Source organism: Triturus cristatus, chromosome 3_2 (assembly GCF_964204655.1).
Source record: "Triturus cristatus chromosome 3_2, aTriCri1.1, whole genome shotgun sequence".
Lineage (NCBI taxonomy): Eukaryota > Metazoa > Chordata > Amphibia > Caudata > Salamandridae > Triturus > Triturus cristatus.
Genome location: NC_140584.1, coordinates 895,880,860 through 895,899,377, shown reverse-complemented (window position 1 = coordinate 895,899,377; position 18,518 = coordinate 895,880,860). Strand labels below are relative to the sequence as shown.

Here is an 18,518-nt window from a genome sequence, read left to right as displayed (position 1 = left end):
TCAGGGATTGGGTTCGTGGTAGTCGCTGCCGCTAATAGTCGCTGCAGTCAGGCCCTCAGGAACAGAGGTCCGGCCTCGCTGCCCTCTGCGGTGTTTTCATAGGCCAGGGTGGGTCTCTCCCACAGCAGCGGCAGGCCTCCGCTCCACCCGCCTGCCCGGCTTCGCTCACGTTCCCTGCGTACCTGCTGTTTCAGGGCCTACTTGATTGGCCTGCTGCCGTGCCTCGTCCGTCGAGCGTGAAGGCCAAGTCTCACGGCAGTTTCAGCCGTCAATTGCCGTCGTTTCTAGGCCCTCAGGGACGGAGGACCGATCCGGCCATCTGCCGCGATACCCTCTTAGACCAGTGCAGGCTTCTCCACCAGCAGCGGCAAGCCTCGGCTCCGCCCACTGGGCTTCACTCTCGTTCCCTGCGTACACGCTTCTGCAGGGTCTGGGAGAGGCCTGTCTGTTTACCAAATTTGTGGCCACCAGTTTTGTAGCATATCACACCAGCTGTATCCAGGACCTTTCCAATTTTAATTTTAATCGCTTTTGGAATTAGAGTCAATGCTGGAGCAGGATGATGACGGATTATATCTCCTGGGCCGCCGGAGTGTCACAGTGGTGCGGCCATCTTGCGTATCCGCCCTCTAGCACCCCCCTGTAAAGCCACTTTACGTGGCTTTTTATAGTCTGGTATATATGTGCCCCTTTCATGTAGAACACTTACGAGAAATTGTAAACCTGGGAATGCGTCAGAATGTTTCTGCAGCACACATTTAAAGAGGAATTCGCTTCAATCAGCCCTGCAATGCAGGCACCCTTGCACCATAGTGCAAGGGTGCCTGCGTTGGCGCATGGCAGCCTATTGTGCACCAGTGCTGGGAAAAGGGCAGGAATGCACCGTATCTTACAGATACGGCGCATTCTTGCACTTTTCTTTTGACGCAAGGCAGAGCAGCAAGATTCCTTGTGGCTCTGTCTTGCACGAAACCGTCATAAATGAGGCCCCTATTATACAAGTGTGTTAGCATAATTTGTAAGACCAGGTAATTCCTAGTGGTAAGAAACTGCCGCTAATGTGACTTAGTGGCAGTTTTTCTTTTTTAGCGACGTACAAGGAAATACTTGTAAACATCGCATTGTTATTTAAGGGAGTTTTTTCGCCGAACGCCTACCTTGATCTCATTTCCGGTAAGTCATGCTAAGCGGCGCTGTGAAAAATTTCCGTTAACGCTTAAAAAATGCCTCTAACTGGGCTTTGCGGCAACTTGTAGATATGAAAAAAATGCCGCCATAGCATCAAAAAATGTACGCTACAATGGCATTAAATTCTTGTAAATATACCCCAGAGACTGCCCAAGTCTTGGTTCCTCCGCCTCCTTAAGAGGTGGAGGTACCTCTGCACTTCTGATGGTGTAGCCTCAGCCGGCTGTGAAATCAGAAAGACCTTCACGACAGGTGTGGTTCCGCACAACCTGCACCTCATTTGGCATATAAGATGGGGGGCTTCATACAACATATCCGCTATGTTTTTTTCCAGCCAGAAGCCAAGTGCAACGTGGTAGTCACTGACAGCATAGCTCAAAGAGAGAAATCTTTGTGTTTGAAACAAAATGCAGACCAGTCCATCATGACATGGCAGTCTGGCTGACCAACACTTTTTCTGTGAAACAAAACCCACCATACTGATAATGTCATCAGAATATGTCTGGCAGGCTGCAGGGGCAGCCTATTCGCTGTCGCATGAATGGATAACTGAAACCCTAAGTCTTTGTTCAAGTTACACTGGTTGAGAGCTTCTTTTTAAGCTGCAGAATTCGAGAAGAGAGACCTCTAAGATCAGATTCAGCAGGTATTTGAAAGGACACAGCAATTATAAACAAAGGGTGACAAGTGGGTCCTCTGGAGATTGTCTTCACAGCATTGGGATGATTAAGCAGAGTTTGGTAACCCTCTCAATGTGTTGTGTTGTCATTGACTGAAATACCATCTAAGATGCTCTTCATACCTTCTCCTCACCTGTAAATTATTGGAGAACATACTGTTCATGACCTGTGCCTCACTGAGCTGAGAATATACAACTGCAGATTGATCAAAACCTTGACTGAGAGCACTATAAATCGCATACCTGATTATGCTGTGCAAGAGAACTTGCAAGAATGATGACTTGTAAGTGAGAATACACAAATTAATTAATTTTCTTTGTAAATGTAAACAGCATGGCGGAGACTGAGGATATGCCTTATGAAGTGGCACGGGCCCAAGAAATTAATCGTTTATTTGGCCCAAAGGGAACTAATGAAGCCTACGACCTTATTTTTGACCTTCACAATACAACATCCAATACGGGTGGCACCCTTGTCATGGAAGATGCTAAAGATGACTTTATAATTCACCTGTGCCATTATATCAAGGTAACACCTTCAAGTCAATATTGTAGCACTGTATCTGCTCTATATACTGTTCGCTAACAACCAGTTTTTTTCTTTACTGTCTAAAGCCGCTGTGTCTACATGCATACGTTCGTCAATACAGGAAAAATCTTTGAACTATTAAAAATGATTCCTCTGTCTCCAGTGTATCCGTCATACAGGTGAACTTTCAAAAGATCTAACGGAGGCATATGTCAGCAGGTATCTTCCACGCCCCAAACTCCCTGTGTAACATTTGTGTACAATCTTGTTGTGGCTGAGTCTGCTTGGATCTTTTTCTTAATGAAACATCATACTTGAAAAAGATGATCGCTTATATTGAATTAGTTGAGCCCACGACGTCTCTCATCCCATTCAGGACTTTTAAGCTGAAACTCAGTGCCTAATTCCAACACCCTGCTCTCCCAGCTCCTCTCGGATTATTCCCTAGCCACCTCATCTATGCACAGTCACATCATCTTGGTTCAATTCACTAGCTACCTCCAACCATACTATCACTCTAATTCTGGTCAACAGCCCTTCTACCTCCACCTCGCCACCTACCCAATTTCCAAAACAAAACATTCACCAGATTCCCTTCCTTCATCTTGAACTAAATCCCAAATGACCAGACATCTCTGCAACATACCACATCTTTTTACCAATTTAACAAAGCTGTGAAACTTACTTTCAACACACTTCATCGTTTGCACATATTTTCTCAGTAACATTATTCCCACCGCCTTCTTCTCATCTAATAGTCATTCTGTGGAAAGTGAGATGCTAGAGTTCCTTTGCAGACGGAGGAAGAATAGGATGACGGAACATCACAGTGCATACAATCAAGCCCTGAGCACATTATCCTTGGGCCTAGGTAATGCTAAGTTAACAAACTTTCTAATCCTCATCATCTAACTGTGCCCTACTTCCGCTGTCCTGCATGCACAATCGACAACTCACTATGCTGACCATGCACACCAAATAAACGATCTCTCCTCTCAGCCACGGATTTTCCATCATATCTCAGTCTCATATTGACAAGAACCACTTGACAAAGTGTAATGTTCTAAAGTTAGCCTAATGCCAAGTCATGGTAGTTTGTTAGCATTTTTTTGTATTTCATTAGGAAAACCCTAAAATTGAGGGTTTGAAAAAGTGACGCCAATGCCAGGGTGAGCTTTCTGACCCAATGAAGCAGGCACGTCTGTGGTGGACAGCCTGCCTGGGGACAGTACCTGACGGAAGAACGGGCTGAGATCCCTCTGGTGGAAACATTGATCGTTTTCACTGAGGGTTTAGTAGCCCCTGCTGCAATAATCAAGTCAGGAAATAATCAAGGACTGCAAACTCGTCCTTTGGGTAGAGTCAGGTAAGAGCCAAAGTATTTTCCTCAAGCATCCAGGTAGGCCAGAGCAGCTAGAGGCCGCCTTATTTATTTGCTGGTCCATTGTGAGCCTATCATCTTGCCAGAAGCCAAGAGTTATGACAACCTGCCTCGGATTAGGAAACGACCCCAATTCATCCGGGCACCAGTGCGGGCCCCAAAGATGCGGTTGATTACCTATCAGTAAGACTTCTGCTTTATCGTTCACTTTTAAACAGTTGTTCCTCATCCAGCGCAACCTCCAAGAGACATGTGAGATCAGGTGTTCAAGAACCATCCTTAGCAGAAAGTGACTCAATAATTTGTGTGTCATCCTCATGAGAGGGTAGTCACATACCATAAGCTTCCAGTATGTTGGCGAAAGGTTGAACATTGGTATTAAAATAAGAAAAGTGGGGCTAAATGAACAACCCTGCAGAACTCCATGTGCCTGGCAACAGATGTGCCGAGGATTCATAGGGTTTGGAAATGACTTGCAAAATGGAATGAAACCAAGATAGAGCGAAACCCTGGTATAGAGGAGCTCAGGATGGGAGACAGTATCAAATGCTGAACTCCAATCCAAGAGAATAAGAGCACGTTGGGGTTCAAAGCTTCAGGAGCAAGGACAACCATGGGCCAGCAGGCTGCGTATGTAACATGGGAGAAGCATGTGTCAGCATGCTGCCACGCAAGGCTTGGCAAAAAGAAGGCCAAATGCTCTATGGCTTTTTTGGGCCATATTGGAGTTATCTCCGCCCCTCCCTGCAGTGTCTGTCACACACTTTGTGTGCAGGCACGCCGGGATTCCCTCCACTCCCGGAGCACTTACGGCCAGTTCAGACGCCGCTTCCATGCTTTTTAGTGCAATTAATGGGGGCGCTTAGATTGGCTTGGACAGGCAAACTCACCGCTTCATCGGAGAAGGGGAAGGTGGGCCTGCGCTCCCTTCTGGCTTCGCGAATCAATGTAGATTTGACGGCTGAGATAGCCATGTCAGGCTCACCGTCAACAAGGGTCTGACCTCACAGGCGCGCGGGTTTCACTTCACTGCGGCTCAGTGCCATTCTTATGAAATCACCAACAGTCACTGCCACGAGGAGTGATGGGCAACACCCACTGCCTTTCAGCAGCCCTACCCCACAAGGGTTATGTAAAGAAAATGTCAAGGTAAAAGAACAAATGGAATAACATACAAATAAATAATGTAGTTATCAGCTGTGCGTGGCAACTTGCCACGGGTGGGGCAGGGAGCAATGCTCAAAGCCCATATGGAAAAACCGCAGCGGTCTAGCAGTAATGCAACGATTACTTCCTTTGTATGGTTTTGAATTATTAAAGCACATTACACTGTCAGGTCTGGGCTCATCTGATTTGATTCAGATAGCTATGATCACCAATGAAACATCAATCGTGGCTTAGATATCTTGTGCTTAAGTCTCACCTATGCGGTGGTGTTTTTCTAAGTTTATATTTAAATTTTTGCGCAATAAATAGCGAATAATAATTTTTATTTAGTTATGCCACATTTATGTAAAAACACCATTTTAGATCAAATGGATTCTGTTTCTGTCATGCACACCTGTATTCACCGTCTCCCATACGGTTTCACAAGCCCTGTAGAGTGAAGGCAGCTGATGTAATGGTTTATTAGCACTGTTAGTAGTGCTAAGTTTTTGTTAGACCTGACATCCTTGGTATGGTCTTCCCCCAAACATTTTGCCTTCACAACCCCTGCTTTCTGAATTCGTTTTTGTTGTCACTATGACCCTGTGCACTTTACCACTGTTAACCAGTGCTAAAGTGCTTCTGCTCTCTCCTTAAAACATGGAAAAAATAGCCCACCTTGACTGGCACATTTAATTTACTTATACGCCCCTAGTCTATGGACTACATGTACCTAGGGTTTCTAAATTAAATGCCACTATTAGGCACTGGATTCAAGATAGCCTGGCTGATGAGGGTTATGAACCCGAAACCGGTCCCAGGATGCTTGTTTCCGGTCCAGGGAAGACATTGCTTGGCAGTTTGGGCTGGACTGTTCCCATGAGGCACAGGGTCAGACTGATTTCCATATGGCCATGTCTGAACTGGGGTGGTGGAGTGAGCTAAATAATGATGATAGATTAAACCCAGATCAGTTGACTGGGGGTGAGTTTTTGAATTAGCTCAAACGCTCCGTCCATCATCCCCTTTGGTATCGCTTTGTTCGCCCTAAGTTGGCAGGGTATGCCCAGACGTGAGTCCCTTGCTAACTTTGCCACTGGATTCAAGATAGCCTGGCTGATGAGGGTTATGAACCCGAAACCGGTCCCAGGATGCTTGTTTCCGGTCCAGACAAGACATTGCTTGGCAGTTTGGGCTGGACTGTTCCCATGAGGCACAGGGTCAGACTGATTTCCATATGGCCATGTCTGAACTGGGGTGGTGGAGTGAGCTAAAGAATGATGATAGATTAAACCCAGATCAGTTGACTGGGGGTGAGTTTTTGATTAGCTCAAACGCTTCGTCCATCACCCCCTTTGGTATCACTATTAGGCCTGCAGCACATATTATACCACACACTAAAGTAACACTTTAAAACATGTCTCAGGCCTACTATTGCAGCCTGTGTTGCAGTTTTAAACTGCCAATTCGACCTGGCAAAAGAAACCATTTGCCAGATCTAAACCTTCCTTTTCAATGCATATAAGTCACTCGTGAGGTAGGTCCTAAATTGCCCATAGGGTAGGGTGTACCATATTTAGAACGTAGGACAAGTTTTACATTTCCTGGTAGTGAAAAACGACCAAATTTGCTTTTTCACTACTGTAAGGCCTACTTCTCCCATAGGATATCACTGGGTTACCTCGTTGCATTTAATAAGTACTAACGTTTTATTGGGAACTGGTAGAAATGTTATGTTTGGATTCAACTGAATTGTAATTTAAAATCCTCTTCAATGGTAAAGTCAGATTTTAAGCCACAATTCTTAAAATGTCACTTTTAGAAGGTTGGTATTTTCTTGTCTATTATTTGATGCCTGCTGCCAGTGTCCTGGGTCACGTGACCCCACTGTTAAACTTTGTGTATTCCTCTCAGACACTGAAACAATAAGGCTTGGGTATGAGCACCGGGGCTCCGTCACAGGAGCGGGATGGAATCGAAGGCCTGCAATTCAAGGACTCTCCGCTCGCCGGTCCCCCGAGGAATCCACACTTCGGCAACATAAAGTTACAGCTACTATCGACCTGTGACCAAGAAGCAGAGTGAAGCAATTTTATCTCACTTTCCCTTACCTTCACTGTACGTCCTCAAACCTATTGATTGTCACTACTGCTAAAACCAGTGGTCTAAGCCTCCAGGTGGAGGAAAAGCATTTCACAATAAAACCCAATGAAGATGCTTCACGTTTTTAGAGGCGGAGAACCAAGATATATCTCCTTCGCTCCTGTACGTGACTGAGGGTTTTAATGACGGTTACCACATCTGACCCTGGGATTACAGGTACAAGTGATCCATTCCCCTTTTGATCATTAATATGGGCAGAATGGCCCATCCAGAAAGGATAGGTAGGGACGGAGCTGTTCTCTGCCCCAGTTGCACCTCTTAGAGGCTTACCTCCAGCAGACTTATAGAAACCTAACACTAGTCTTTTGTGACCCTAGACTTTTTGGAGCCTTGGAAGAAGAAGCAAGGAGTGTTTCAGAACCAGATGTGGGGGTAAGCAAGAAGATTTTCCCCACTTTAAAGGCTGGCACAAATTTAAATATTGGACCCTCAGATCAACTTTTGCGTACACTATTGGACCTGCGGAGGGCATCAGAAGTCCATCTTGGATTCCCAGAAGACTACCATGCTGCTTGAGGCCTGCGTGGTATCTCTGAGGACTGCCCTGCTGCCAACAGAGGTCTGCCCTGCTGCTTGAGGCCTGGCATGCATCCCAGATGACTGACCTACTGCTTGAGGCCTACCTTGCTGCTTGAACCCAGGACTACCAGAGTGACTCCAAGGGCTAGTTGTCTGGCCTCCTGTGTGAGGTACAAGGACATACCAGGCTCTAGAAACCTTAAACTCTGCACCAGGCCTTTCCACGAGTGAGCTCTGACCCTCCAAGTGGAGCCTATATAGTTCTGGACACTTGGAGGGGATGTGGAAGGTGCTGATCCCAACTATCTTTAAATGTTGGAACATTTTTGGAAGTTTGAGGAACTTGTTTCACCAAAATGTGGTATGAGAACCAACAGAAGACCGGGACCTGCCTGCCTGCTAAACCGTCCTAGGAGCATCGCTGGTCGGTGTGACTCAGCAGTATCTCCTGCTACGTTCTCGGCAGCGGTAAATCCTGTTCAGTAGGACCTGCCAGGGTATGTATACAGCCTCGTGAAGCCTATGTCGGCTACAGCCTGCAGCTTCCGCTGGGGATTTATTTCCATCTTCCCAAAAATGTGACAAAGTACAAAGGTAAAAATCTTCATGTGACTCCATCCCAAGGCTCCCCAATGACTACGCATTCTCCGGGGACACCGCCAGCTGCCATGTCCTGCTGAGCTTTAACTTCTCAGGAACTTTTCCTCTAAATGCATTTCAAGTCTGAAGGTAAGCTGAGACCGGGCCCAATCCACCTTGTGTATCCAAGGCACACTCCATAACAGTCGGCCTTAACTTTTGACTTTGCCCCTTGCTTGCGTGACCTGATATCCGCGGTTGGCTCTTTGGTCTTTTAGGTGCAATTATTTACTTACAATTTTTAAAATATATATCTCTGGTTCTACTGATTGGATTTAATTCGATATCATTTCATTTATTTAATGCTCTTTTGTGTTGTGTTTTCATTTTATTACTATTTGTGTACTGCATAAATACTTTGCACATTGCCTCTAAGTTAAGACTGACTGTTCTTGTGCCAAGCCACCAGAGGGTTAAGCACAGGTTAATTTAGTGACTTTTGTGGTTTACCCTGACGAATTGTGGCTGTTGTCTGAGTAGGGTTTCACATTCCTTAACCAATACCCCAATTTCTTACATCCCATTGGTGTTCAGTGGTATGGGATCTATTACTTGTGTTTGTGCAGTACCACTCAGTGATTGGTGCAACACTAGAATCACTAAAAATAAGCTGACATCAAATTCTATTTTTTTCTAGATTCTCCTTGGATCTTTATTTGGTACTTTTTTTCTTCTAAATTTAAGTTTACTTCTCTTCCTCTTTACTACAATGGGGATGAAGCTGATCAACATTGATAACCTCTGCAAGGTAGAGTTGCAGAGGCTTTGCGAGGAAAGAGAACTGAATGTGGGAAAGAATGCCATGAAGGTGGACCTCCAGGTAGCTCTCCGGGCCTTTGAGCGAGCCAGAAGGATGTAGACCACCCCAGAGGGGCAGGAAGAGAATGGTCCTGAGGAGGTGGACCTGGAGGAGAAGGAGGAGTTGGAAAGCCTGGCCACAGGACCTGAGCTGCAGCCACCCAAGGAGGAGGACACCTTCCTCACAGGAGTGGAGTTCCATGCCAGGGCAGGGAAAAGTGTGTACTCCCACAACCTGTCCCCTGATGAACTGGTAGACAGGAAGGCTGAAAGAAAGTTCAGCCTGCAGCTGCTTAAATTCAAGATAGAGGAGGCTGCCAAAAATGAGGCAGCAACCTAGAGAGCATTGGAGCAAAATAAACATTTGGGGACTCATTAAGTGAGTCTTAGATAACTTAACCTTAATGCTAAGCAATACTCAGGTGCAAGTCACAATGCTGGCACTAATACCCCAGTGCCTAGTGGAGACAGGAAGGCCCCATCCCCAAGGATCTGGCACCTAACCTTGTTGTAGGGGATGATATTGACAAGTGGTTTGAGGGTTATGAGGTTGCCTTAGAGATGCACAAGGTCTCTAAGGGGGTTTGGGGAGCTAGTCTCTGGAAGCACATTTTTAGTGAAAGTAGGGATGCAGTACTGTCCTAGATAAGGGGAATCGAATAAGGTATTTCCTCATGAAGGACGCCCTTGTCAGGAAGTATGGCCTCATCCTTGAGAAGAATACGCAGTAGATTAGGGACAGCCAGAAGCTGCCATAGCAGTCCTGGGTGGATTTTGTGGATCACTTTTGCAAGGCACTGAATGGGTGGTTGAAGGGTAGTGATTACAATGGGCTGTTCAATTTAATTGCCAGAGAGCACAAGTTCAGCAATTGTTTTACAGACCTCTGACAACATCTAGTGGATAGTGGACTCTCTGACCCCAGGGAGCTTGCTAAGAAGAAAGACTGCTGGCTCAACACCAGGGCCAGAAGAAGGCATCTGGGAGGATCCCCAACAGGGAAGACATGGTCCCCAACAGAAGACAGAGGGGGGAGACAAAAATGAAAACAAGGCGTCCTTTAAAGGCCCCCAAAATGGTTCTCTGTGAAAGATCACCTGATCCCAACCTGACTATAAGAAGAGTGAGTTCTGTTAAAAGAAGTCAAGGAAGTTGACCCCCAAATGGTATAAGGGCCATAGATATAGGCACGCCAAGTGAGATGGCAGATAGCCCAAGAGGGCGCAGCTCCCCACTGGTGGGCAACCACCAGATTAGGCTAGAGTAGCGCTTGGAGAAGAGGTTTTCCAAGTTAGCCTGGGGGAGGAGCAGAAGTTAGCCTAGTGTCTCTGAGTGACAAGGAGATGGCACCCATAGCCTGCCTGCCTTCAACTACTTCAAAGAATAGGCAGTGGGTCAACATCAGTGGTCAGAAGGTGGAGGCTCTGAGGGACACAGGAACCAGCAAGACTACTGTCAGGTGTCATCTGGTGTCCTCAGAGCAGGTAATCCCCAATACATTCTACCAGGTTGTGGTAGCAGACAACCGTGAGAGTCACTACCCTGTGGCTCTGGCTCCCTTTGATTGGAGAGAAGTCTCCGGTTCCCTGGAGGTAGATGTGAGTCCTGCGATGCCTGTAGTTTGTCTGCTTTGAAATTACTTAGCGCACACACATCTGTAAGGGGGGTGGATCTTCAGTCTCACCTGCGGATATTAGGGTTGCATGAGTGGGTCTGCCTGACAAGGCCCATGGCAGCCCCAGAAAGTAGTCAAGGATATCTGGAATATGGAAAAATGGCCCACATAGTTGCTAACAACAGGAAGGACAAGGGGCATGGGGAACATTCCCCTGAAACTCCCACAGTCTGGGAGAAGGCTGATCCTGAATGTGATACCCTAGAACCTACAGTGTAGGACATTGCTGCCCTGGGAGACATGCCTGAGTTGGCTGGTTGGCAAGCACAAGCTGAGCCACTCAAGGATGAGCTCCGCAGAGCTCAAAAGGAGTGCCCTACTCTTGAGGGCCTGAGGCAACAAGCTCAGGCCCAGGCATCTGGAGAACCTCTGGAGATCACCTTATAGATTGTTAAAAGGGCTTCCTACACAGTGTGCCTAAGGTTCCTGCGGCAACCCATGTGTTGGTCGTCCTCCAGTGTTACAAGGCCTTCATATTCGGTTGACTCATGATATATCGGGGTTAGGACATGACCTTTCCCAGGTTTGCCACCCACTTTTATTGGTCCTGGATGAAGGTGTCCTTGGATGCATTTTGCAGGTCATGTCTTACCTGTGAGGGCAGTGGAATGTCAGGGCAGACGCTAAAGGCTGCCCTGGTTTCCTCGCCCCTGGTTGGCTTCTCCTTTGAAAGGGTGGGCATCAACATTGTTGGGCCCCTGGACTCCAAGACTGCCTTAGGCAACAGGTACATCCTGGTTTTGGTGGACCATGCCACTAGATATCCGGAGGCCGTAACCCTGAGTACTGTGGCTGCACCTTCATTGGCCAGGGCCCTGTTACTGGGTGGGGTTTCCCAAAGAAGTGGTGTCTGACAGGGGCACAAACTCCTTTTCTGCCTACATGAAGTAAATGTGGGATGAGTGTGGAGTAACCTATAAGGTGTTCCCACCCTATCTCCTCCAGACCAATGGGAGAGGTTCATCAAGATCCTTAAAGGCATGATTATGGGTTGACAGAGCCCTTGAGGTGGAAGTGGGATGTCTTCTTGTCATGCCTTCTTCTTGACTACAGGGAGGTGCCACATAAAGGAGATGGGTTTAGTCCATTTGAGCTCCTGTATGGCCATTCTGTCAGGGGACCCTTCAGTCTTGTAAAGGAGGGGTGGGAGCAAGCTCCCAAGAAGCATGCCCAGGATATAATTAGCTACATGTGAGCTCTCAAGGTTCAGATGCAGCACTTCTGGAAAAAGGCCTCTGATAATCTGGAAGCCAGCCATGAGGCGATGAATCTCTGGCATGCCCCGAAGGCCACGCTGGTCAAGTTTCAGCCTGGCCAGAAAGAGTGAGTAGTGGAGCCATTGTAGCCCAGGGCCAACTGTGTCTGTACTGACTTTATACTTTTACATTTCAGGTGCTGCACTGATAACATAGATGCATTCTACCAACCAAATGCAGCGCTACTGTCTACTTCCTCAGAAGCCCTTCTAACACCAATTTATGCCATCCAATGTCATTGTGTCAGCGTTGAAGGGACAGATGGCTTTGTGTAGATGTCAAGTCAAAAGGAGTTGTAGGCATGTCTTTTGTGACACTCTCATTTTCTTCTACAAAATCAGGGAGTGGAAACACTGTTACCTTACGTCTGGGTTGTGCAGGTGTTGTGGGTGATGGAATGTTTTAAGGCTGTATATCTGGCTGAGTGTCCTGATTTTCCTCCTGTTAAGTTTATTCTGTAATTCTTGCAGGTAGTTCTGTTGGATATATAATAAATAGTTTTGTTCATTAAAAGTTTTGTTATGTGTACTTTTACTTAAATTTATTTCAAGTAAAATTCTACATCTATTATGAAGTTCTTTCATGTCATTTGGTATATCACTTTATACAAGACTACAAAAGGGTTCATTTTACAACTTTATTTTTCTTATTAGAAATACAACTACAAATCCCATAATGCTTTGTTGAGCTAATGATAATTTGTGGGGTGGAGTGGGTTTAATTTTAGAGGTAAGTATACATTTCTAATAGTAGAACTTTTTAACTAAAACATTTGTATATGGAGCAAAATCAAAGCCTTGCCTTTGGTGGTACTTGGTGTGGCAGAGGTATCAATGTCAGAGACCCCAACAGTAGCTTCTGGCTGCAACGTAGCCTCTATCATGTCCTCAGGTGGGCTCTGTGGTACCTGAGTGGATGGTGCTCTGCCTGCTAACTGTGCCTCTGCCTGGCTGATGAGGGGTGATGCCCTGACACTGGTCTCAGGATGCTTGTTTCCGGTCCAGGAAGGATCTGGCTTGGCAGTTCAGGCAGGACTGTTACCATGAGGAACAGGCTCAAGACTGATTTGCCTATAACTGGGTCCAAACTGGGGTGGCGTGGTGAGCAAAAGAACAATGGATTAAACCCAGATCTTTGTGACTGAGGGTGACTGTTTGCATTGTTCAACATTCCGTCCATCATTTGTTCCTTTTGCTTCTGCAAGTCTGTTAGCCACCTTTTCAGGTCTCACCTGAGCCAGCACATGCGCTGCTCTGCGAGACATTAAGTAGGTGGGTTTTCAAAGTGCTGCCACAGGCTTTTGGTGGCCTAAAGCTTGCGTGCACGTGAGCGTGCACGCGCGCAGCCGCCATCTGTCTTTCTTCCAGTGATCGCAATTGCGATCACTTTCACGGGCAGCGCGGCCGTGTCAGTTTCACGGCCGCACGGCCACTGCTTGTTTACATTGAGGCACGCACATACGTTTTGGGGCGCCATGCGCCCGCTTGTGTATTTATACACATAACATGCTTATATACAGTACAGCGTCCACTTTTGTTTACACAGTGGTGAATATTTGTGGTCTCATCTCATACTGCCCCTAACCCTCTTTCATGACTCACCGAGGGGCATACTCGCTCTCTTCCTGTCCTATGCGCCCCACCCGCCACTTTACTCCCTCCCTCCCTCTCGCTCCGTCCGCTCTGCCTCAGCGTCGGACGGGACCGGTCTCTTCCACAATGTCGCAAGATAGCGGAGCTGAAGGTGACTGTCTCACTCTCCTCTGTACTGTGGTCTCATCGCATACTGCCCCTAACCCTCTTTCATGACTCACTGAGGGGCATACGTGCTCTCTTCCTGTCCTACTTTCTCCTTTGGCCCTCCACCGTCCCCGGGTCCCGTCTCTGTCCCTCCTCGCGCTGGCGCTTGCTCCTTTGGTCTCAGTTCTAATCTCTCTTCGCATTCTCCCCCTGTGTCCAGGCTCAAGCCCCGCCTGAAATGTTGTCCCTTGTACTATGGTCCCAGTTCCCTCCCCCTGGTCCTCTGGCTCTTCACCCCCTTCCTGCCCACTAGCTGTGTCCTTCTCTAGCCTCACACTTCTCCACATGCCGCCATCATCTTTAAATTCTGTCGCTGGAGCCAGGCCTTGCAGACAGTAATATTTCAACGCCTGGCGGGGTACGGAGGCTTTCCAGGGTACGGAGGCTTTGCGTTCAAGCAGTGGCGCCGTGGCTCTTTCCAGGCCCTCTTGAATACCCCCCAAGCTGTACTACGACAGAACACTCCGTCCGTAGCTTATGGCCGTTTTTAGGCAGCCAGCAGCACAAGGCTTGCCTCCCGTTCTCTTCTTCCCTTGTACTCGGACCCTCTCAGCCCTCGGTTCCCTGCGCCTCTCCAAGCTCACATTGTATCTACAGTTTCTTAACGCAATCTTTATCTCGCCATCCACCCAGCACCCTTTCTTCTATAGCCACACACCGCCATAAATCAGAGACTGCCACGCCGGACCACCATGTGCAGCATCTTATCATCACTGGGGAGTTCTGTGCACGCTCCCACCCAAGCAGAGTCTTAGCAGTTGGTTATCCAGATTGTTTTTGCTTTTCGAGGCACTCGACACGCAAACACCCACCCCCCCCATCCTCAACGCACACATAACTATAAGAAAGAGATAAACAGCTCAGCTTGTGTTTCTGTAAGGGAATCGGTGGGTGAGCAGGAGTTCCAGCCCCTGCCTGCTCTGTCAGATCTGCCCAACCGGTTTTAACTTTATTAAAAAACTAAGCTTGCTAAAGAACACAAGGCTTGCTGCTCCCTCCCTACACATCCAGGCATTGTGTGCTGCTCCTCGATGGGGTTTGTGTGATTGGCACATGCGCTGTGAAAACACTCCCAGGCGCTTCCAAAACACCCCCTCATACAGGTGTCATGGGGACGTACATCCGTTATTTCACATTTGTATGACATCTCCTGTCCCTGCTGTTACACAAAAAACCTCTGTCAGGCATGTTTGCCAAGGCAGCGAGCACTCCCCCTCTTCCAGCCTCCCAGTCACGGGAGCACACATGCCACAATGTGGAGAGCCAGCCCAAAAACACCCACCAGTCTGACTACTCGTACTGTTTATGCGGAAGACTCTTTTTAGGTCTCGCCTGACCCAGCGCATGCGCTGGTCTGGCGAGACTTATTGAGAGGGCTCCAAAAAGTGCTACCAGGCCAGCCTAGAGCTACAGTGCATGTGCGCGGGCGCGCGCGTGCCGCGGTTTACCGCGATTACTTTCACTTTCGCGACCGCACGGCCGCTTTGATGTTTGATCGTGATCACTTTCACTTTCGCGGCCGCAGGGCCGCTTGGCATAGCCAATAGGTCTCGCTTTTGGGACCTTATAAGTATTTAGTTATGCAACTGTTGCATGGCTAAACACTTATAAGGTCCCAAAGGCGAGACCTATTGGCTATGCCAATGCTTGTTCTTTTTACCAAAGAGCAACGTTTCATATTTGAACCCGTCTCCCAGCTAAAGTGTCCCTAAAGTCAACTCACAATGATGACTGAAGGCAGTGCCCCCAGGTTCTCCCCAAAGACGAGAGACCTCAGTTGCCTAATAGAGTTACCTGGTTATCGGCATGTTTCAGAAATATGTTGTTGCAGAAATAATAATATTAACTTATCTACTGATGGGGCTGTTTTAGCGTGAGAAAGTTAAAAAAATATATGTTTCTACATTTTGCCTAACAAAGGGGATTTCTGTGTCCACTACAGCAGGAGTTAACATATGTGAGGAACGTAACCAAACACAGAAACGCAGCTAAACACATACTTAGTAACACACAGAAAGCACAGACACTCGCACATATAAAAACACTCATAGAAACAAGTATAGAAGACACACAAACACCATACATACCCAAGCACCAACGATACACAGGCACACAATGGTACGCAATATATTTATAAATATAATAAACACAAGTATTCAAGAACACATACAAGCACCTATACAGACTCACAAGCACGCATACAAGACTCAGGCACACACAAACACACACAGAATGGCACCAAAATGCAGGTCAGCACACACACATGCTACCACATTCACAGTATGGGCATATAAACATTCCCCGCGTTTCTCTTTAGCACCAGGACGCACAGCACCCAAGCCAGTGCAGTGTGTATCCCTGCCCAGCTCTCTGGGTGCAGCAGGATGCACTGCATCCAAGCCAGTCCAAGCCACAACAAGCATTAGCATAGCCAATAGGTCTCGCCTTTGGGACCTTATAAGTATTTAGCCATGCAACGGTTGATGTTGCACCAAGGATATTGTGCTGCATAACTAAATACTTATAAGGCCCCAAAAGCGAGACCTATTGGCTATGCCAATGCTTGTTTTTAGTACTTGTCAGATCATACCAGCACATGCTAAATTCTTCAAAAGAGCAAAATGTTAAACTAACCGCGCTGATCTGCGCCTGGATGTCCTTCCAGATTTTGCGCTTCTCACTTTCTGGAACTTGCAAAGAGCTCTTTCCCAAAAGCTCATTGTGGTATTGTACACACTCTTCAGAGAGCACCTGAAGTTCTTTTTCACTGAATTTCAGCTTTCTCTTGAGCCTACCTGCATCCTCGACATTGTCATCTGTGGCCATGGTGAGCAGATTGCTTCAAATACACCTCCACACTAGGTTACAGTTGCTCTGCTGACACAGCCTGCCTTCTCCTAAGGATCTGGATTCAGTATGATGTCATTATGTTTCTCCAGAAAGTGACATTCGCAATTTTGCGATCCCCAAATTGTGGTTGCGTATCCTAAACAAACGCAAAATCGATGCTGTTGACTATGATACATTAGAAATTGTGATTTCCAAATAGCGATTCAGTAAAAATCTCTATTTGTAAATCACAAGTTTAATTCTTGATACATATGGCCCTTTGTGTTCTTTCTGACATAGCAATGGTTATCAGCACCATGTCCACCGTAAGCAGTGGAGTAACATTAGCCTCCGCGGTGCGGGGTCCTGAGCTCCAGGTGGCCCCCTCCGGCACTGTGACCGGGCAGCAGGTGCCGGACCTGAGAGCTCCTGACTGTATGTATGTCATTACATCGCATACCAATACCACGCGTGCCATTACAACGCGGGCATTACTACGCGTTGTCAATGACAACGACATGCCATTACATAGCAACATTTTATCACGACTATGCTTTTACCACGCATGTCATTACAACACAAAGGCATGCGTGGAAAAGCTATACTAGTGGTTAAATTTTGCTATGTAAGTGCCCCTACCCTGCCCCTGCACAACCCTCCCCGCCCCCAGTCCTCTCCCTACAATAACACTACACTACCCTGCACAACCCCCGACACTACCATAAAACACTACTCTACACTAACACTACAACACTACCCTAAACCCTAAAACACTACACTACACAAACACTACAACACTACCCTAAACCCTAAAACACTACACTACACAAAGACTACAACACTACCCTAAACCTTAAAACACTACACTACACTACACAAACACTACAACACTACCCTAAACCCTAAAACACGACCCTCAGCACGACCCTACCCCTACCCCCAGTCCGGTCTCTACACTACAACACTACCCTAAACCCTAAAACACTACACTACACAAACACTACAACACTACCCTAAACCCTAAAACAAAACACTACACTACACAAACACTACAACACTACTTTAAACCCTAAAACACTACACTACACAAACACTACAACACTACCCTAAACCCTAAAACACTACCCCCAGCACGACCCTACCCCTACCCCGAACCCTACAGTGAACCACTACCCTGCCCGACTTCCCCCACACTACCCTAAAGCACTACACTACACAAATACTACAACACTACCCTAAACCCTAAAACACTACAATACACAAACACTACAATACTACCCTAAAACACTACACTACACATACACTGCAACACTACCCTAAACCCTAAATCACTACACTACACAAACACTACAACACTACCCTAAACCCTAAAACACTACACTACACAAACACTACAACACTACCCTAAACCCTAAAACAAAACACTACACTACACAAACACTACAACACTACTTTAAACCCTAAAACACTACACTACACAAACACTACAACACTACCCTAAACCCTAAAACACTACCCCCAGCACGACCCTACCCCTACCCCGAACCCTACAGTGAACCACTACCCTGCTCGACTTCCCCCACACTACCCTAAAGCACTACACTACACAAATACTACAACACTACCCTAAACCCTAAAACACTACAATACACAAACACTACAATACTACCCTAAAACACTACACTACACATACACTGCAACACTACCCTAAATCACTACACTACACAAACACTACAACACTACCCTAAACCCTAAAACACTACACTACACAACACTACAGAAACATTACAACACTACAACAAAAGTAACCCCCACCCCAAGCGCAATCCCCCTTACCTCACTCTCCTCGTGGTTCCTCTCTCCTGCTTCCAGAATCGTCTGAGTGGCGGTGCACGTCGTTGTGAGGAAACAGCCTCA

At 46.9% G+C, this 18,518-nt stretch overlaps 1 protein-coding gene across 2 annotated transcripts in view; it reads left to right on the top strand.

The window, feature by feature from the left end:
- The window catches only part of ASPA (aspartoacylase), a 167,453-nt gene that overhangs the window by 55,005 nt on the left and 93,930 nt on the right, over positions 1 to 18,518 (top strand). For both annotated transcript variants that reach the window (XM_085649330.1, XM_085649329.1), the window contains one exon: positions 2,201 to 2,396. In XM_085649330.1, coding sequence (XP_085505456.1) covers positions 2,201 to 2,396 — 196 coding nt within the window. The remainder of the gene's footprint in view (positions 1 to 2,200; positions 2,397 to 18,518) is intronic.